The sequence below is a fragment of the Bubalus kerabau genome, chromosome 6, assembly GCF_029407905.1.
Source record: "Bubalus kerabau isolate K-KA32 ecotype Philippines breed swamp buffalo chromosome 6, PCC_UOA_SB_1v2, whole genome shotgun sequence".
Taxonomy (NCBI): Eukaryota; Metazoa; Chordata; class Mammalia; order Artiodactyla; family Bovidae; genus Bubalus; species Bubalus kerabau.
The window spans coordinates 19,912,006-19,934,656 of NC_073629.1; the positions used below are offsets into that span (position 1 = coordinate 19,912,006).

The window sequence follows — 22,651 nt, forward strand, 5'->3', positions numbered from 1 at the left end:
GTAGGTAATCATCTAAGTCAATTTCTTAACATTCTCATGGGGATAATAAATTACACTCCTGATTTTACTTCATTTTATTAAAAAAAAACCTGTACTCTTTTTCATTTCCCAAGGGCTGTGTTTAGAGGCCGTTCCACGTTAGAGAAGTTAAAAATAGATGAAGTTTAACTACCTTCTATGGAGGAAATGGTTTTTCTTCAGGGAAAGCTCTCTACCAAAGTTTTAAAAAATTCAACTAGGTCAATTAGTTCTTCTACAAGGACACAGAATTACTAAATACCACATAAGACCATTATTCTATTAAAGGAGTATTTTAAAAAAAAAACTATTGCATGCCCAGCAAATTATATAACTCTATATCCAAGCAAGGTCTCTTCTCTGCACCACAAACTGAACCATCATATTTAGGAGATCTTTGTCATTTCTCCCTGCCTTTCTAGATAAATGAATGTCTCAGCTTCCACATACAAAGATTCCTAATGTCTTGTTTGCAAGCCCTGAGATATTAATAACAAGTTAGTTTTAATATTTCTACCTATAACCTGCTAAGAACAAGGGGACTTTAGCTCGCTCACAACTCAGCAAACCTGTCCAAAAGGAATAAGGAATTTTCAAGTAGGCTATGTCAGTAAACTAAGAATCACTTTCATTAAAATGTCTTAAATACCTAGCTTCCAAATAAATTTGGCATGTTGAGTGTGTATGTGTTTGCTGGCAAATAATATAACCCTATAAATAAAGGTCCTTAATGCATAACAAAATAATTATGCATTTTTCTATTGTTGTTAAGTGTTCAGTGAATCAATAATATAGGCTATTAACTGCTGTACTGAACAGTTCAGTGTTGGGCTTTAATGCTCAGATCAATCAACATCTATAGTCAGAAATGTGACTTTCACTATTGAGTTTCCGGAAACTTAGCTATGCAGCTTAGGAGCCACAACATACTATCTTGACCAGATGTTTACTCAAGATAATAGAGTTTAATAGGCTGGCTTACCTTTTTCTAGATATTCTTCCAACCCCCGACGTCGGGCATCTAATTGCTGTTCTGATAAAGAGAATGGCCACTTCCCTGGAAGTCGGGGAAATGTAAAGTTGGCAAACTCTCTCTTCAGGTTCTGGTGTAAGATGGCAAACTCCCGGTACCGCTTAGAACACAGCTGCCTCCCTGCCATGTAAACATTGTAGACCTGGTGAGGGGGAAGGACAAAAAAAAAAGCCTACTTACTACATATTAAATCACAGAATCACCTAGAGTCAGGCTCAGATTAACACTGGTTAGGTCAGAGAAGGCAATGGCACCCCACTCCAGTACTCTCGCCTGGAAAATCCCATGGACGAAGGAGCCTGGTAGGCCGCAGTCCATGGGGTCACGAAGAGTCAGACACAACTGAGCGACTTCACTTTCACTTTTCACTTTCATGCGTTGGAGAAGGAAATGGCAACCCACTCCAGTGTTCTTGCCTGGAGAATCCCAGGGACGAGGGAGCCTGGTGGGCTGCCTGGGGTTGCAGAGTCGGACACAACTGAAGTGACTTAGCAGCAGCAGCAGAAGGTATATTTCTCTATATACTTAACAGAGAATTTATGTTCAAGGTCACCATAAAACAAGATTTACTTTTAATAAACATGCCAGAAATTGTATGTAAAAAAGATAGATACTGCCTTCAAGGGGTCCATGATCTTATTTTTGCTATGACAATTAAACTCCAGCACACTGTTTTAAATATCTTTGGAGCCAATTATCAGTTTTTATTTTCAGAAAATTAAAAAGCATTCAAAGCCAATGTGAATGAACAAGCAAGCAAATTTGGAGAGAGATGTAAAAAAGTTAGAACTGATCATAAAGCAAAGTGACTGACATTTGTGTGTGAACCACATTTCCAAAGAAAAGGTCTAAAAAATGATGCAAGCAATACTGGTATTTTTGCTACCAAAAAGATCATTTTTGCCACCAAAAAGATCGTTTTTGCCAAAGCTCCTTTTTAAAATCAGATGTCCCTAGTTTTGGTCTTCTCCTTTCCAACATTAAAACAGAGTTAACAAAAAGCTGAAGAATAAATGTACTCTAAGGACCTCCTCATAATAATAAACAGTTAATAATCCTCATAAAATAGTAGACAGATTTTTGTCTATTGTTCACAGATGCGTGCCAAGCTTCTAGAATAGGGCCTGGCACACAGTAGGCACTCAGTAAATATTTGATGGAGAAATGAATGTATATATGTGCAATTCTTATATATGTGTCCTCATAAAGGAAAGTGGTGGGATACATGATCCAAAAACATCAAGTAAGTAACTTTGTAGTCTCAGAACACATCAAATTACACAGAGATGGGAAAATTAGCCCCAAATCACACTTATTGGATTAGCAAAAATCACTCAAAAATTTAAACGTGCACAAAACAGGTCATCTACTCGTGTAACCAAGACTTAATCACTGAACATAGAACAGACTGGTGGTTGCCAAGAGGGAAGGGGTTTTGGGGGAGGGGTGGGAGTAGCAGCCTGGGGTTACCAGACCTAAGCTTTTATATACAGAATGGATGAACAACAAGGTCCTACTGTGCAGCATAGAGAACTATATTCAATATCCTATGATAAACCATAATGGAAAAGAACATAAAAAAGACAAGTGTGTATATATATATATATGTATGAATGTATACAAAAAAGAATATATATATTCTTATAAAAGAATATATATACATAATTGAATCACTTTATTGTACAGATGTAGCTAACACAATTATTCTAAATCAACTATACTTCAATTTAATACATAAACAAAGACTTAGTCACTGAGAATGTATACACCAAAGCATTTCCTTCAGTCTCAAGAAGAATCTTTTCCATGCTTCTATGATTTAAGAAGTATAAATTAAATGTAACAATAATTTAGTCATTCAAAACTCCTCTCTCACAACTCTCCTATGATCCTCCCATAAGCAAAGCCTCTAACTACTATCAGTGTCCAGGGAATGAATACAATCCTGATCAACGAGTTTTCTTCTTATAATTATCATGCAAATTTGTAACTGATTGTAATGAATCACACGTAATACCAAGTATTCCCATCACTGCCTTCTAAAGACTATGACTACATTTCCCCAGTGATGATCTCTTGAGTGATCTCAAGTCTAACAAAACATTTCTAAGGGTAGAAAGAACCCTAAAACTTAAGAGGCCTTTGTGACAATTTCAACCCTAAAATTTCAGTTTCTCATAAGGTGAGAACAGTAACATCAAATAGCCCCTCACCACCCACCTCTTCCCACTTAAATGTGAAGTCAAAGGTAACAGAACTATAAATAGGATGCCTGACAGTTCAGTAATACATTCACGCAGGTAGGAATGGCTTCCACAAGAGCTAAACCATTTTTAAATTAGCTGTGATTAGCAAATGAAAAACATGCAAAAAGATATTACAACAGTGATGCTTTGTTCTTCATTTGTCCTTAAAATTAACCTATGATCCATTAGTATTCATTTTGCTGATTTGGACACACTCATTTGCAAAGAAAATGACTGATTCCCCGCTGAATCAACTCGTGAAGGTCCATGGTCCATAAGAAATGACCATGGTCTCATTACAAATGACAATGGTCCGTCAAAATACATATTTGTCAGACATGAAGGAGATTATCATAAAATAGGGACTAAAGATATAGGCAGGCAGGTAGTACTTCTAGGACCTTTCCATCTTAATGTAACCCCAGACTGGCTGGCTCATATGGAATTAGACAGCTTGTCTAGCTTGCGAGAACATGTTGAATTTAACGATCACTGGTCACTGTCTTCTCCAACTGACCATATCCTACAAAACTTCAAAAGTTGGAATGTTCAGATTGCAAAGCCAGCTTCCAAGGATAACAAGTTATTGCCCTCTTGAGATATTCTTTGCTGAGTTCAACCCCAATGAGGGAAAAGGAATGAATTATGAGTGGGGAAAGTGTAAAACTTATCTGATCAGTGATCTGATTTTGTCTCTCTGGATTCTGCAAATAAAAGTTTCAAAATTCAGCTTTGTTTCTAAATTTCTCTATATGTAAATGTTGAAAATCCATGCCATACCATTTTGCTTTATCCTCATGACTTAATTCTATGGAATGAATGCCAGAAGGTGGTAACTGATAAATTCTCACAAAAGCACAAACTACTGTAGGGAAAGCAATTCTAGTAATATCTGGGCTCTATATTCAATATCAAAAAACACAACTCCAGATAACAGAGATCTTTATTTTGTTGGTTCCTTAATCCCCACTTACAGATTTCTTAAGGCTTTTAAATGGTAACATCTCATTCTGTGTAGGATCTGAATATTAAAATGTTCTTTCTCAAGCCTCTAGTAGTAACCCACAGGAATTGTGCTACTGAACACACAGAAGAGAATCTCCTTAAACAATGCAAAAGTGATTAGACACAATACTGTAAAGCAATTATCCTCCAATAAGAAGAAAAAAAGAATGACACCACCACCCAAGTTCTGCCTCCAAATGTCAAACAGACATTCATCTGGTTCATGCTATTGATCTGGATAAATCCTCAATGTACATTAGGACCAACAAATTGTTTCCAATGCCACCTAGCCATTTAATCTTGCTTTTAGCTGAAAATTTGTCTTCCAAAGGACACCTTATTGGCTATTCACAAGCTGCTTACAATAGCAAAAGGAGATTCAGCATTCTTATCTGATTTCGGAGTAAAATGCATGAGATCTAAGGGATTCTTTCCCAATGCTGAAGTATTTAGATTTCTTCTTGGAAAGAAAAAAATCAAAAGACAACAAGATGCTCCTAAAGAACTTAGGCTACATGTGTGTGTTTTCCCTAATGTAGATCGTAAATGGCATCTATTTTCTTTATTTGGACCTCAGGTGTATAGAATTGGGTTAACAACAATCCTTGGTTCATAACAATCTCATTTTGATGAACTCTGTTTGGATATTTAATTCAGATATTTTTATCTTTTAAAATTTATTTTAATTAATTGATTTTGTTTTTTTTTTTTGGCCACTACACACTGCATGTGGGATCTTAGTTCACCAACCAGGGACTGAACTCATACCCCCTGCAGTGGAAGCACAGAGTGTCTTAATCATTGGACCACCAGGGAAATCCCAATTCAGTTATGTTTAATGTGAGAGTTGGACTGTGAAGAAAGCTGAGTGCTGAAGAACTGATGCTTTTGAACTGTGGTGTTGGAGAAGACTCTTGAGAGTCCCTTGGACTGCAAGGAGATCCAATCAGTCCATCCTAAAGGAGATCAGTCCTGGGTGTTCATTGGAAGGACTGATGCTGAAGCTGAAACTCCAATACTCTGGCCACCTCATGCCAAGAGTTGACTCACTGGAAAAGACCCTGATGCTGGGAGGGATTGGGGGCAGGAGAAGCGGACGACAGAGGATGAGATTGTTGGATGGCATCACTGACTCAATGGACATGACTTTGAGTGAACTCTGGGAGCTGGTGATGGACAGGGAGGCCTGGCGTGCTGTGATTCATGGGGTCGCAAAGAGTTGGACACGACTGAGCGACTGAACTGAACTGAACACTGTAAAAATAAACTAAAAACTAAGGCCTTGACAAAAACATCTCTAACCACATAGTCTCTGCCTCCTTCACCCCATCTCCCTGTTTCTCTCTCAAAATTATTAGGCTCAACCATGTTTCATTACTCCCGTTTTTCTTTTCATAGTTTATTCCTACATTTACCTGTAATCTTTACATTTTTATTTTTTATGTTAATTTCTTGGCTGCCCTGGGTTTTTGTTGCTGTGTGCAGCCTTTCTCTAGCTGTGGGAAGGTGGGGCTACTCTCTAGTTGTGGTGTGTGGGTTTCTCACTGCAGCAGCTTCTCTTGTTGCACAGCACAGGCTCTAGAGCACATGGGCTTCAGCAGTTGTGACACGTGGGCTCAGCAGTTGTGGTACATGGGTTTAACTGCCTCAAGGTACATGGACTCTTCCCAGACTAGGGATCAAACCTGTGTCCTCTGCATTGGCAGGCAGATTCTTAACCACTGGACCATCAAGGAAGTCCTTATTTTAATTTTTGAAGGATATTTCAGTTTTAAAAAAAGTCTATCATGCAGAATAAGACTTTTTGGCACTTATTTTTTCACATAGTCTCATCCACAATGCTATATATCTTTGTGGTTTATTCTATTGTACATAACACTTTGTTGTTTAACGTTTTTTTAAAAATCTGTTCTGTTGACATACATTTAGGTTGTTTCTGGGTTTTAATATTCTTGGTTTTAGCCATTATGAACAATGCTACTGTGAACATTTGTGCATGTGCTGCCTGTAGTACATACAGTAATATAAGAGAGTCTCCTGGATATACTCTATGTGAGGAACTTCAGAATTATACGGTATGTGAACATTCAACCTAAGGAGACAATGCCAACTTATAAGCTAAAGCAGTTACATAAACTTATACTCCTTACACTCCTTTTCAGTAATAATATAAAAAGATCCTAACTTTTGCAAATGGAATGGGTATGAAAAGATTTCTTGCTCTGGTCCTAATTTACAGTTCCAAGATTATTAATGATGCTGATCATCGTCTCTCCATATATATTTATTGGCCAGCTGCCCAGGGATCAAGGCTCACCCACCAATGGGTCAACATCAACTGTGGAAAACCCCAGACCCCTCAGCCAGCTGAGTCAGGAACTGGCCCCACTCACCAGCAGTCTGACATCTGACCCAGAACCCTCCCAGGACACGGCCCCACCCACCAGTGGCTGACAGCTTTTGCACTAGGCAAGGCTTGGCAACCAACCCAATCAGGAGCCAGCCATGTCTACCAATGTGCCTCACAGTAGTCAGCCTGCCACAACAGAAGGGCTCATGCAGCCCATATAGATGGCAGCCCTAAAGCATAAAGGTCTGGAGACCAGAAGCAGGTATGCTGCTGGCCCACAGGCATTTCCTACTTAAGGCCACTTCTCCATGATAAGGAAACATACCGACCTACCAAATACATAGAAATAAAAACACAGAATTAGGCAAAATGAGGCTACAGTGGAATATGTTCCAAACAAAGGAACAAGACAAAACCCCAGAAGAAGAACTAAGTGAAATGGAGATAAGCAATTTATGCAACAAAGATTTCAAGGTAATGATCATAAAAATGTTCAAAGAACTTTGGAGAAGACTACATGAACACAGTAAGAAGTCAGAATTTTTCTAACAGAGAGTTAGAAAATATAAAGTAGACCCAAACGGATGAAAAATACAGTAACTAAAATAAAAAATACACTAGAAGGATTCAATAACAGATTAGATGATACAGAGGAATGAATCAGAAAACTAGAAGACAGAGTAAAGAAAATAACTCAAACTGAACAGAAAAAAGGAAAAATAATTTTTAAAAATGAGACCTTTAGGACAACATCAAGCATATAACATTCATTTAACAGGGGTCCCAGAAGGAGAAAAGAAATAAAAGGTGCTGAGAGCTTATTTGAAGATGTAGTAACTAAAAACTTTCCTAACTTAGGAAAGAAAGCAGACATCCAGATCTGGGAAGCACAGTGAGTCCCAAACAGACCAACCCAAAGAGGACCACACCAAGACACGCTGTCATTAAAACAGCAAAAATTAAAGATTAAGAAAGAATATTAAAAGCAACAAAAGAAAAGCAACTAGTTATGCACAAGGGAACTAACTCCCATAAGGCTATCAGTCAACTTTTCAGCAGAAACCGCAGACCAGTAGGGAGTGACACAATATACTGTAATGATGAAAGGAAAAAACCCACAACCAAGAATACTCTACCTGGAAAGGATATTATTCAGATTTGAAGGAGAAAATCAAAAAAGCTTTACAGACAAGCAAAAGCTAAAAGAGTTTAGCCCTATGAAACCAACTTTACCAGAAATGCTAAAGGGACTTCTCTATGCAAAAAAGGCCACAACTAGAAATAAGAAATTAGGAAAGGAAAAATCTACTGTCAAAGACAAACATACAGGAAAGGTAGTTAGTTGATCAGTCAATTATAAAGCTAGAAGGGAGGTTAAAAGACAAAAGTATCAAAATCATCAATATCACAATAAGCAGTTAAGAGATATACACATCAAAAAAGGATGTAAAATATGATGTTAAAAACAATAAACATGGTGAGGAGTAAAAACACAGGATTGTTAAAATGCATTCAAAATTAAGGGATCAGAAACTTAAAACAATCATATAGAGTGACAGACTGCTATATAAAAACTTCATGGAAATCACAAAACAAACATCTACACAAGATATACACACAAAGAAGAGAAAGGAATCCAAACATAACGCTAAAGACATGGTAAAAAGCAAAAGACAAAGAAAAGAACAAAAAAAGGGTCATAAAAACAACCCCAAAACAATTAATAAAATGGCAGTAAGTACAAATCTATCCAATTACTTTAAATATAAATCGACTAGGTACTCCAATCAAAAGACACAGAGCTGCTGAATGGATATACAAACAAGAACCATATATATGCTGCCTAAGAGAAACTCACTTCAGATCTAAAGACACACAGGCAGAAAAGTAGGGAATGGAAAAAGGTATGCCATATGAATGAAATGTAAAGAAAGCCAGGGTAACAATACTTATATCAAACCAAATACACTTTAAAACAAGGTCTGTAATAAGAGATAAAGAAGAAAATTACATAACAATCAATGAATCAATCCAGTAAGATATAACAATTGTAAATAGGTATGTACCCAACATGCTGTTGCTGCTGTGTTAGTCGCTCAGTCATGTCTGACTCTTTGACACCTCATGGACTATAGCCCGCCAGGCTCCTCTGTCCCTGGAATTCTCCAAGCAAGAATACTGGAGTGGGTTGCCATTCCCTTCTCCAGGGAATCTGCACAACCCAGGGATCAAACCCAGGTCTTCTGCATTGCAGGCAGATTCTTTACCATCTGAGCCACCAGGGAAGCCCATGCACCCAACATAGGAGCACCTAAATACATAAAGCAAATATTAATAAATATAAAGGGGGACAAATTGACAGTAACACAATGATAGTACAGGACTTTAACACCACACCTACATCAATGGAGAGATAATCCAAACAGAAATCAATAATGAGGGATAGTCCCAGCATTCCAGTGGTTAAGACTCTGCACTGCCAATGCAGGGGTTGGGGGTTCAATCCCTGGGGGGGAACCTAAGACCCACATGCCAAGTGCTATGGCCAAAAAAAAAGAAAATCAATAATTAACACTAGCCTTAAATGACACATCAGACCAGATGGACTTAACCAGATGGACAACTATATCTATATCTATATCTATATCTATAGAGAGAGAGTTGATCACATCAGATCAGTCACTCAGTCGTGTCCGACTCTTGCAACCCCATAAATCGCAGCACGCCAGGCCTCCCTGTCCATCACCAACTCCCGGAGTTCACTCAGACTCATGTCCATCAAGTCAGTGATGCCATCCAGCCATGTCATCCTCTGTCGTCCCCTTCTCCTCTTGCCCCCAATCCCTCCCAGCATCAGAGTCTTTTCCAATGAGTCAACTCTTCTCATGAGGTGGCCAAAGTACTGGAGTTTCAGCTTTAGCATCAGTCCTTCCAAAGAAATCCCAGGGCTGATCTCCTTCAGAATGGACTGGTTGGATCTCCTTGCAGTCCAAGGGACTCTCAAGAGTCTTCTCCAACACCACAGTTCAAAAGCATCAATTCTTCGGTGCTCAGCCTTCTTCACAGTCCAACTCTCACATCCATACATGACCACAGGAAAAACCATAGCCTTGACTAGACGAACCTTTGTTGGCAAAGTAATGTCTCTGCTTTTGAATATACTATCTATAGTTGTTATGCTATATATAGTTGTTGTTGTTGCTATTCAGTCACTCAGTTGTGTCCGACTCTTTGCAACCCCATGGACTGTAGCACGCCAGCCTTCCCTGTCCTTCACCATCTCCTGGAGTTTACTCAAACTCATATCCATTAAGTTGGTGATGTCATCCAACCATCTCATCCTCTGTTACTCCCTTCTCCTCTTGCCTTGAGTCTTTCCCAGCATCAGGGTCTTTTCCAGTGAGTCAGCTCTTCCCATCAGGTGGCCAAAGGACTGGAGCTTCAGCTTCAGCATCAGTCCTTCCAATGAATATTCAGAACTGATTTCCTTTAGGATTGACTGGTTTGATCTTCTTGAAGTCCAGGGGATTCTCAAGAGTCCTTTCCAGCACCACCAGTTTGAAACCATCAGTTCTTCAGCACTCAGCTTATTTTACTGTCCAGTTCTCACATCCATACATGACTACTGGAAAAACCATAGCTTTGACTAGATGGACCTTTGTAGGCAAAGTAATGTCTCTGCTTTTTAACATGCTGCCTAGGTTTATCATTCCTTTTCTTCCAAGGAACAAGTGTCCTTTAATTTCATCACTGCAGTCACCATCCACAGAGATTCTGGAGCTCAAGAAAATGAAGTCTGTCACTGTTTCCACTGTTTCCCCATTGATTTGCCATGAAGTGATGGGACCAGATGCCATGACCTTCATTTTTTGAATGTTGAGTTTTAAGACAACTTTTCACTCTCCTCTTTCACTTTCATCAAGAGGCTCTTTAGTTCTTTGCTTTCGGCCATAGGGGTGGTGTCATCTGCATACCTGATATTTCTTCCCACAATCTTGATTCCAACTTGTGCTTCATCCAGCCTGGCATTTCACATGATGTACTCTGCATATAAGTTGAATAAGCAGGGTGACAAAATACAGCCCTGTCATATTCCATTCCCAATTTTGAACCAGTCCGTTGTTCCATGTGCAGTTGTAACTGTTGCTTCTTGACCTGCATACAGGTTTCTGAGAAGGCAGGTCAGGTGGTCTGGTATTCCCATCTCTTTAAGAATTTTCCAGTTTGTTGTGATTCACACAGTTAAAGGCTTTAGCATAGTTAATGAAGCAGAAGTAGTCGCTTTTCTGGGATTCTCTAGCTTTTTCTATGATTCAACAGATGTCATAATTTGATCTCTGGTTCCTCTCCCTTTTCCAAATCCAGCTTGTACACCTGGAATTTCTAGGTTCACATACTGTTGAAGCCTAGGTTGAAGGATTCTGAGCAGTACTTTGCTAGCATGTATAACATCCCACCCAAAAGAAGCAAATTATTCATTCTTTTCAAGTGCACATAGAACAGTCTCCAGAACAGATCACATACTAGACTACAAAACAAGTCTCATGAAATTTAAGATTGAAACCATATCAAACATCTTTTCTGCCCACAATACTATGAAACTAGAAATGAATTACAAGAAAAAAACTGCAAAACCCACAAACACATGGAGGCTGAACAATATGCTACTCAACAAAAACAATAGGTGAAGAAATCGAAGAGGAAATTTATAAATACATGGAGACAAATGAAAACACAATGATCCAAAACCTATGCAAACAACAAAAGCAGTTCTAAGAGATGTTAATAACAATATAAGTCTACTTCAGGAAACAAGAAAAATCTCAAATAAGCTAAACTTACACATAAAGTAACTAGAAAAAAACACAAGCAAAACCTTAAGTTAGTAGAAGGAAAGAGACCATAAAGATCAGAGCAGAAATAAATGAAACAGAGACTAAATAACAACAGAATAATAGAAAAGACTGATGAAACTAAGAGCTGGTTCCTTGGCATGATATTTTTAATGTACTGAAAGAAAAAAATCATCATCCCTGAATTTTATGCCTTTCAAACATAAGGGTGAAATAAAGACTTCTTCAGATCAACAAAAGCTAAGAGAAATCACTGCCAGCAGATCTACACTACAAGAATATTAATGGAATTTCTTCAGGCATAAGGAATATGATACCAGATGGAAACTGAAACTACAATTACACAAAGGAATGAAAAACACAAGAAATGGAAATATGTGCTTAAATATAAAGAAACTCTTCTCAGTTTCAACCTCTTTAATTACTTAAAGCAAAGACAACAACAAAATCTCATAAAATTTATCATACATATACAAGAAAAATATATAACAACAGCACAAAGGATAAAAGGTAGAAATGAAATATACCATTAGTAAATTCTTACACTGAGAAGCAATAATGTATTAAAGATACTATTTATAAAGATGCATACTGTAAACCTAGAACAACCACTAACAAAATGAAACAAATTATATAGAGATAACATGGTATCATTAAAAATATTCTATTAATTGAAAAGAGCAAGAAAGGAGGAATAAAGAGCAGATGAGATACAGATAACAAAGAATAAGATGGCACACTTAATTTTAACTGTATCAATAATTATACTAAGGTAGCAGACTACGCACTGTAAATAAAAGACCAAGACTGCCAGACTGCATAAAAAAGCAAGACACAATTATATGCTATCTACAATAAACTCATTTCAAATATAATTATACAGATAGGTTAAAAAGGATGGAAAAGATATCCAATGAAAACAATAATCAAAAGAAGGCTGAAGTGACTATTAGTGGCTATATGTTAACATTAGAGAAAGACTTCAGAACAAAGAACATTACAAGAGAGAATGTTTAAGGGATCAATTCATCAAAACAACATAATAGCTTCATTACACATAAAAAATGGGTAGAACTGAAGATTATGCTTCAGGTAAACTCACTATAGACCAACCCTTACAGTGAACAACCACAAACTCTGGAAAAAAATACAAAAACCAATTACTTGAGGATTCTGAATAGTACCCTAAAATTGTAGACAGGCGTCAAAACATGAAGCAACTGACAAAAAGCTGGGGAGTTTCCTACTTTTGGGAGTTTTGCTTTCATAGTGGACATCAGTCACAAAGTAGCATAACTTAAGCAACTAAAACTCCAACAGACCTCTTTCTGGCTGGAGGAAAGAGAGACAGGTTCTGGGCAATCACAGATGCCACCAAAATGAGTGGAGAATCCCAAAGGAGAGAGAATCAGAGAAAAAGATGCCTTAACTCTGTGAACAAACATCACATACACCTCAGGCTGATTCCTCCCTAAATGATATACACACCAGACAGACTCAAAAGCAGCACAGCAAAAATTTAAAGAACTGTAATGAGACTTGTACAACTCACAGAAGCTGACACAGCTTACTCAATTAACTGCCAGAAAAAATAAACACATCAACATTCCTCAGAAGAATATCACAGAATCCAGAGCCTACACAATTGTAACATTCATAATACCCAGGACACAGTCCAAAATTACTCACTATACAAAGAACTCAGAAGATATAAGCCATTCTCAAGGAAAACAAACACACTAAACAGAGGACAAACTCAAAATGACATAAATATTAAAATGTTCAGACATATACTCAATGAATACAAAAATAAGAACACACATATATGTTCAACTGATTTTCAACAATAATGTCAAGACGTTTCAATGGGGAAAGAATGGTCTTTTCAACACAACTGCTGAAACAAGATGTCCACATGGCGGGGGTGGGGGGGGATAACCTTGACCCCTAGATCATACATATAAAACAGTTAACTCAAAATGGACCACAGACCTAAACATAAGAATAAAACTGGGATTTCTCTGGCAGTCCAGTGGTTAAAACTCCACACTTCTAATACAAGGGGTGTGGGTTTGATCCCTGGTCAGGGAACTAAGATCCTGCATGTCAAGCATGGAGCAGCCAAAAAAACACAACAAACAAGAAAACCAGGATCCAGCCACTTTGGAAAACAATTTGGCATTTCCTCAAATAGTTCATCATAAAAGTTGTCATATAATCCAGCGATTCTACGTACTCCTGAGTATTTCTTTCCAAGAAAAATGAAAACAGGTATCCACACAAAAACTTGTATACACATGCTCAATCCAGCATTATACATAAGCAGCAAAAAGTAGAAAAAAACCAAATGTCCATCAACTGAACAACAGGTAAGTTAAATGTGGTATATTCATAAAATGGAATGCCATTTGGTTGATACATGCTACAACATGGATAAACCTTGAAAACACATATGGCTCCATTTATATGAAACATCCAGAATGGGCAAATCTACTGAAATGGAAAGTAGATGCCTATGACTAGAGGGGATAGGAGGTTTGAAGAATGAAGGCTAAAGGGTACAAAGTTTCTTTTTGAGAGGATGAAAATGTTCTAAAATTGTGGTGATAGTTGCACAATGCTGAGCATACCAAGAACGACTGAACTGTATACTTTAAATGGGTGAATTTATGATATGTGACTCAAACCTCAAAAGAAAGTTATTGCAAAAACAGAAAGGTAAAACTATAAAACTTTCTTAAGAAAACATAAAAGATTTGCATCCTTGGGGCAGACAGATTTCTTAGAACACAAAAAAGTAACATCCATAACAGAAAGAAATTGACAAACTAGACTTCATCAAACTTTATAGGGCTTTTTTTTTTTTTTTCCAAAGGCAGCTAAAAATAAAATAAAAAGGCAAGCCACAGACTGGGAAAAATATTTTACAAGGCATCTATCTGATAGAAGACATATACAAAACACATAAAGAACTCTTACACAAAATAACAAGACAAACAGCCCAATTTTTTAAATGAGCAAGAGTAGAACAGCTACCTCAACAATGAAGATATAAGAAAAGCCAGTGAGCACATGAAAATGCACTCACCATGAGTCATTAGGCAAATGCAAATTAAAATCAGAGGGAGCTACCATTATACTCAGAATGACCAGAATTTAAAAACTGAAAATACCAAGTGTTCAAGAGGTTATGGAGCAACTGGAACACTCCACTACAGATGAGAATACAAAAATAGTACAGCCTCTTTGTAAAACAGTTAATAAGGTTACTTACACTTAGCATTTGATCCTGCAATTGCATTTCTAGCTATGTATATACTCAAGGGAAATGAAAACATAACTCTACATAAAAACCTGTACGTTAATGTTATTTCACGGCAGCTTCAGCAATAATAGCCCAAACTGGAAACAACACAAATGGGCAACAACAAGTGGATGGATAAATAAATTGTAATAAATCCATCCAATGGAATCCTATCAGTAAAGGCAATAATCTATTGGTCTATGCAACCACACGCATCAATCTTAGAAGAACTACACTAAGTGAACAAACCTAGACATGGAAGATTATAGACCGTATGGTTTCACTTATTTTCAGTTCAGTTCAGTTCGGTTGCTCAGTTGTGTCCGACTCTTTGCGACCCCAGGAACCGCAGCATGCCAGGCCTCCCTGTCCCTCACCAACTCCCGGAGTTCACCCAAACCCATGTCCATTGTGTCAGTGATGCCATCCAATCATCTCATCCTCTGCCATCCCCTTCTCCTCCTGCCCTCAACCTTTCCCAGCATCAGGGTCTTTTCAAATGAGTCAGCTCTCTGCATCAGGTGGCCAAAGGACTAGAATTTCAGCTTCAACACCAGTCCCTCCAATGAACACCCAGGACTGATCTCCTTTACGATGGACTTGTTGGATCTCCTTGCAGTTCACGGGACTCTCAAGAGTCTTCTCCAACACCACAGTTCAAAAGCATCAATTCTTCTGCACTCAGCTTTATTTATAGCCCAACTCTCACATCCATACATGACTAATGGAAAAACCATAGCCTTGAATAGATGGACCTTTGTTGGCAAAGTAATGTCTCTGCTTTTTAATATGCTGTCTAGTCAGTCATAACTTTCCTGCCAAGGAGCAAGCGTCTTTTAATTTCATGGCTGCAATCACCATCCACAGTGATTCTGGAGCCCAGAAAAATAAAGTCAGCCACTATTTCCACTGTTTCTCCATCTATTTGCCATGAAGTGATGAGACCGGATGCCATGATCTTAGTTTTCTGAATGTTGAGCTTTAAGCGAACTTTTTCACTCTCTTCTTTCACTTTCATCAAAAGGCTCTTTAATTCTTCACTTTCTGCCATAAGAGTGGTGTCATCTGCATATCTGAGGTTGTTGATATTTCTCCCTGCAATCTTGATTCCAGTTTGTGCTTCCTCCAGCCCAGTGTTTCTCATGATGTACTCTGCATATCACAGTAATCCAAGTCTATGCCCCAAAGAGTAATGCTGAAGAAGCTGAAGTTGAACGGTTCTATGAAGACCTACAAGACCTGCTAGAACTAACACCCAAAAAAGATGTCCTTTTCATTATAGGGGACTGGAATGCAAAAGTAGGAAGTCAAGAAATACCTGGAGTAACAGGCAAATCTGGGCTTGGAGTACAGAATGAAGCAGGGCAAAGGCTAATAGAGTTCTGCCAAGAGAATGTACTGGTCATAGCAAACACTCTCTTCCAACAACACAGGAGAAGACTCTACACATGGACATCCCCAGATGGTCAACACTGAAATCAGATTGATTATATCCTTTGCAGCCAAAGATGGAGAAGCTCTATACAGTCAGCAAGAACAAGACCAGGAGTGGACTGTGGCTCAGATCATGAACTCCTTATTGCCAAATTCAGACTTAAATTGAAGAAAGTGGGGAAAACCACTAGACCATTCAGGTATGACCTAAATCAAATCCCTTACAACTCTACAGTGGAAGTGAGAAATAGATTTAAGGGACTAGATCTGATAGACAAGAGTGCCTGATGAACTATGGACAGAGGTCCGTGACATCGTACATGAGACAGGGAGCAAGATCATCCCCATGAAAAAGAAATGCAAAACAGCAAAATGGCTCTCTGAGGAGGCCTTAAATAGCTGTGAAAAGAAGAGAAGCGAAAAGCAAAGGAGAAAAGGAAAGATATAAGCATCTGAATGCAGAGTTCCAACGAATAGCAAGGAGAGATAAGAAAGCCTTCCTCAGCGATCAATGCAAAGAAACAGAGGAAAACAATAGAATGGGAAAGACTAGAGATCTCGTCAAGAAAATTAGAGATACCCAGGGAACATTTCATGCAAAGATGGGCTCGATAAAGGACAGAAATGGTATGGACCTAACAGAAGCAGAAGATATTAAGAAGAGGTGGCAAGAATACACAGATGAACAGTACAAAAAAGATCTTCACAACCCAGATCATCAGGAAGGTGTGATCACTCACACTCACCTAGAGCCGGACATCCTGGAATGTGAAGTCAGGTGGGCCTTAGGAAGCATCACTACGAACAAAGCTAGTGGAGACGATGGAATTCTAGTTGAGCTATTTCAAATCCTGAAAGATGATGCTGTGAAAGTGCTGCACTCAATATGCCAGCAAATTTGGAAAACTCAGCAGTGGCCACAGGACTGGAAAAGGTCCGTTTTCATTCCAATCCCAAAGAAAGGCAATGCCAAAGAATGCTCAAACTACCACACAATTGCACTCGTCTCACACACTAGTAAAGTAATGTTCAAAATTCTCCAAGCTAGGCTTCACCAATATGTGAACCATGAACTTCCAGATATTCAAGCTGGTTTTAGAAAAGGCAGAGGAACCAGAGATCAAATTGCCAACATCCGCTGGATCACAGAAAAAGCAAGAGAGTTCCAGAAAAACATCTATTTCTACTTTATTGACTATGCCAATGCCTTTGACTGTGTGGATCACAATAAACTGTGGAAAATTCTGAAAGAGATGGGAATACCAGACCACCTGACCTGCCTCTTGAGAAACCTGTATACAGGTCAGGAAGCAACAATTAGAACTGGACATGGGAAAAAAAAAAACTGGACATGGAACAACAGACTGGTTCAAAATAGGAAAAGGAGTACGTCAAGGCTGTATATTGTCACCCTGCTTATTCATTTAGTTTACATTCAAGAAAAGACAAAATACAGTGACAGAAAGGTGATCAGTGGTTGATAAAAGCAGTGGGAAGGAGTGAAGATGACTGCAAAGGGGTGTGAGGCAACTTTCTGGGACAACGAAAATGTTCTATATTGACTGTGGTGATTATAAAAATATGTACATTAATTAAAACTCACGAAACTGGACATTTAACAGTGATTAATGTTAATCCAAGAATATTATGCTTAATGAAGTTGATTTTTAAAAAAGGACAATTAGTAGTTTCATTCCTTTTCTAAGTCTACAGAGGTTCTCAAAGTCTTAGGCAATTCCCCAAAGGTGCCAACATCCTATGTGATCCATTTTTAGAACCTGACCTTGATTTCTACTTCTTACGTGTCTTATGATTAAAAGTACCTCTACGAAGGATCGTTAAGAGACTACTACGAGCAACTATGTGCCCATAAAATGGACAACCTAGAAGAAATGGACAAATTCTTAGACTAGTACAATCTCCCAAGACTGAACAGGGAAGAAATAGAAAATATGAACAGACCAATTACCAGTATCGAAATTAAATTAGGAATTTAAAAACTCCCAACAAACAAAAGTCCAAGACCAGATGGCTTAGAAGGTGAATTCTACCAAACATTTAGAGAGGAGTTAACAGCTATCCTTCTGAAACCATTCTGAAAAATTGCAGGGGAAGGAACACATCTGAACTCACTCTATGAGGCCACTATCACCCTGATACTAAAACCAAAAAAAGATATCACACACACACACACACACACACACACAAAATTACAGGCAGATATAAAAATCCTCAACAAAATACTAGCAAACCGACTCCAACGATACAGTAAAAGGATCATAAGCCATGACCAAGTGGGATTCATTCCAGGGATGCAAGGATTTTTCAATATTCACAAATAAATCAATGTGATATACCACATTAACAAACTAAAGAATAAAAACAACAGAAAAAGCTTCTGATAAAATTCAACATCCGTTTATGATAAAAACTCTTCAGAAAGTGGGCACAGACAGAACATACTTCTACATAATAAAACCATATATCACAAATCCACAGCTAACATCATACTCAACAGTGAAAGGCTGAAAGAAAGTATTTCCTATAAGATCAGGAATAAGACAAGGATACCCACCCTTGTCACTTTTATTCAACAGTTTTAGAAGCCCTAGCCAAAAGCAATCAGAGACAAAAAGAAATAAAAGGAATCCAAACTGGAGAAGAAGTATTCAGTTCGCTCGCTCAGTCATTTTCAACTCTTTGCGACCCCACAGACTGCAGCACACCAGACTTCCCTGTCCATCACCAACTCCCGGAGCTTACTCAAACTCATTTCCATTGAGTCAGTGATGTCATCCAACCATCTCATCCTCTGTTGCCCCCTTCTCCTCCCGCCTTCAATCTTTCCCAGCATCAGGGTCTTTTCCAATGAGTCAGTCCTTCACATCAGGTGGCCAAAGGATTGGAGTTTCAACATCAGTCCTTCCAATGAATATACAGGACTAATTTCCTTTTCGATTGACTGGTTTGATCTCCTTGCAGACCAAGAGAATCTCAAGAGTCTACTCCAACACCACAGTTCAAAAGCATCAATTCTTCAGCACTCAGCTTTCTTTATAGTCCAAATCTCACATCCATACATGACTGCTGAAAAAACCATAGCTTTGACTAGACAGACCTTTGTTGGTTAAGTAATATCTCTGATTTTTAATATGCTGTCTAGGTTGGTCATAGCTTTTCTTCCAAGGAGCAAGCATCTTTTAATTTCATGGCTGCAGTCACCATCTGCAGTGATTTCGCAGCCCAACAAAATAAAGTCTGTCATTGTTTCCATTGTTTCCCCATCTATTTGCCATGAAGTGATGGGACCAGTTGCCATGATCTTAGTTTTCTGAATGGTGAGTTTTAAGACAACTTTTTCACTCTCCTCTTTCATTTTTATCAAGAGCCTCTTTAGTCCTTTGCTTTCTGCCATAAGGGTGGTGTCATCTGCATATCTGAGGTTATTGATATTTCTCCCGGGAATCTTGACTCCAGCTTGTGCTTCATCCAGCCCAGCATTTCGCATGAGGTACTCTGCATATAAGTTAAATAAGCAGAGTGACAATATACAGGTTTGACATATTCCTTTCCTGATTTGGAACCAGTCTATTGTTCTATGTCCAGTTCTAACTGTTGCTTCTTGACCTGCATACAGATTTCTCAGGAGGCAGGTAAGGAGGTCTGGTATTCCCATCTCTTGAAGAATTTTCCAGTTTGTTGTGATCCACAAAGTGAAAGGCTTTGGGGTAGTCAATAAAGCAGAAGTAGACGTTTTTCTGGAACTCTCTTGTTTTGTCGATGATCCAATGGATGCTGGCAATTTGATCTCTGGTTCCTCTGCCTTTTCTAAATCCAGCTTGAACACCTGGAAGTTCACGGTTCACGTACTGTTGAAGCCTGGCTTGGAGAATTTTGAGCATTACTCTGCTAGCATATTAGGAAGTATTAGGTTGGTGCAAACATAATTGAGGTTTCAAACTGTGAATTTTAAAGCATTATAACTAGGCTCAAACACATCTTTACTAATCAAAATAGAAACCATTACAATCAACACATTTTTGCCAATGAGAAATGTTTGTTTATTCCTGTAATGTAAAAATCCATGCCTCCCAGTTCAACAAACTCTTGAAAGCCGTTTTCTGCCTCCTGCTGGTTGTGGAAGCATTTTCTGCATAAAAGTTGTTGAGATGCTTGAAGTAGCAGCATTCGGTTGTCGAGAGGTCAAGTGAACATGGTGGATGAGGCAAAACTTCCTAGCCCAATTCATTCAATTTCTGAAGTGTTGGTTGTGCAATGGGCAGTCAGGCATTGTCATGGAGGACAACTGGGCCCTTTCTTTTGACCAACACCAGCTGTTGGCATTGCAGTTTTCAGTGCATCTCATTGATCTGTTGAGCAGACTTTACAGATGTAATGGTTTCACTGGGATTCAGAAAGTTGGAGTGGATCAGATGGGCAGCAGACCACCAAACAGTGACCATGACCTTTTTTTTGGTGCAAGTCTGGCTTTGGGAAGTACTTTGGAGCATCTTCGAAATCCAACTACAGAGCTGGTTGTCACCTACAGTCATATAAAATCCATTTTTCATCTCAAGTCACAAGTCGATTGAGAAATGGTTCACTGTTGTTGCATAGAATAAGAGAAGATGATACTTCAAAATGATTGTTTTGATTTTCAGTCAGCTCATGAGGTACCCATTTATTGAACTTCTTCACCTTTTCAATTTGCTTCAAATGCTGGCTAACTATAGAATGGCCAATGCTGAGTTCTTCAGCAACTTCTCCTGTAGTTGGAAGAGGATCAGCTCTGATGTCACTTTCAGTTGGTCACTGTCAACTTCCCACGGCCAGCCAATACGCTCCTCATCTTCAAGGCTCTCGCCCCCTGTGAACACTTGTTGAAGCAACACTGCACTGAAAGTTTATTAGCAGTTTCTGGGCCAAATGTGTCGTTGATGTTACAAGTCGTCTCTGCTGCTTTATGACCCATTTTGAACTCAAATAAGAAAATCGCTTGAATTTGCTTTTTGTCTAACATCATTTCCATAGTCTGAAATAAATATAAAATACACAGCTAATAATAAGTCATCAGAAAAAAAATACAGCAAGAAATGCACATTAAAAAAAAAAAAAAAAAAGAAATGCACATTAACATGATGGACAACATGACCACATTTCTTTAAGAATGTATTCCAATATCAAGCAGTAAAGTTCAACAATGAGTAACTGCAATTACTGTTTCATCAACTTAATAGAACTGTCACAGTTTGCAGATGACATGATGCTATACACAGAAAATCCTAAAGATTCTATCAGAAAACTACTAGGGCTCATCAATGAATTAGGTAAAGTTGCTGGATACAAAATTAACACAGAAATCTGTTGCATTTCTATACACTAACAATGAAATAATAAATGCTGGAGAGGGTGTGGAGAAAAAGAAACCTTCCTATACCATTCATTAGTGGGAATGTAAATTGGTGCAGCCACTATGGAAAACAGTATGGAGGTTTCTTAAAAAATTAAAAATAGAGTTATTACAGGACTCAGAAACCCCACACCTGGGCATATATTTGGAGAAAACTCTAATTTGAAAAGATACACGCATATCAATGTTCACAGCAGCACTATTCACAACAGCCAAGACACAGAAGCAACCTAAATATACACTAACAAATGGATAAAAAAGACATAGAACATTTATAGAATGGAATATTATTCAGCCATAAAAAGAATGAAATAATGCTATTAGGGCTTCCCAGGCAGCACTAGTGGTAAAAACCCTGCCTGTCAATGCAGGAGACGCATAAGAGAAGGAGGTTCAATCCCTGAGTCAGGAAGATCCCCTGGAGGAGGGCATGGCAACCCACTCCAGTGTCCTTGCCTGGGAAATCCCATGGACAGAGGCGCCTGGCAGGCTATAGTCCATAGAATCACAAAGAGTCAGACACGACTGAACCAATTTAGCACGCAGTACACATGGATGGACCTACAGATTATCATACTAAACAAAGTAAGTCAGACAGAAAAAAAAAATATATGATACCACTTATATGTGGAAATTTGAAAAAATGATACAAATGTATTTATTTACAAAAGAGAAACAGGCTCACAGACACAGAAAACAGTTACCAAAGGGGATAGTGGGATGGCAGGGGGTGGGGGTGGGGCAGAGATAAATCAGGAGTTTGGGATTAACATATATACACTGCTGCATATAAAATAAACAAGGGCCTACTATACAGCACAGGGAACCAGATTCAGTTATCTTTTAATAACCTATAATGGAAAAGAATCTGACAAATAATAGACAGAGGGTTGGTCAAAAAGTGCATTTGAGTTTTTCCATAAAATGTCGCAGAAAAACCAGAATGAACTTTTGGCCAACCTGATATATATGTATATGTATAATTGAATCACACCTGA

The 22,651-nt window shown here is 38.3% G+C and overlaps 1 protein-coding gene across 2 annotated transcripts in view; it reads right to left on the minus strand.

Moving 5' to 3' along the window:
- Nucleotides 1-22,651, minus strand: part of SNX27 (sorting nexin 27) — an 80,849-nt gene that overhangs the window by 30,505 nt on the left and 27,693 nt on the right. For both annotated transcript variants that reach the window (XM_055584287.1, XM_055584286.1), the window contains exon 3: nt 1,001-1,193. In XM_055584287.1, coding sequence (XP_055440262.1) covers nt 1,001-1,193 — 193 coding nt within the window. The remainder of the gene's footprint in view (nt 1-1,000; nt 1,194-22,651) is intronic.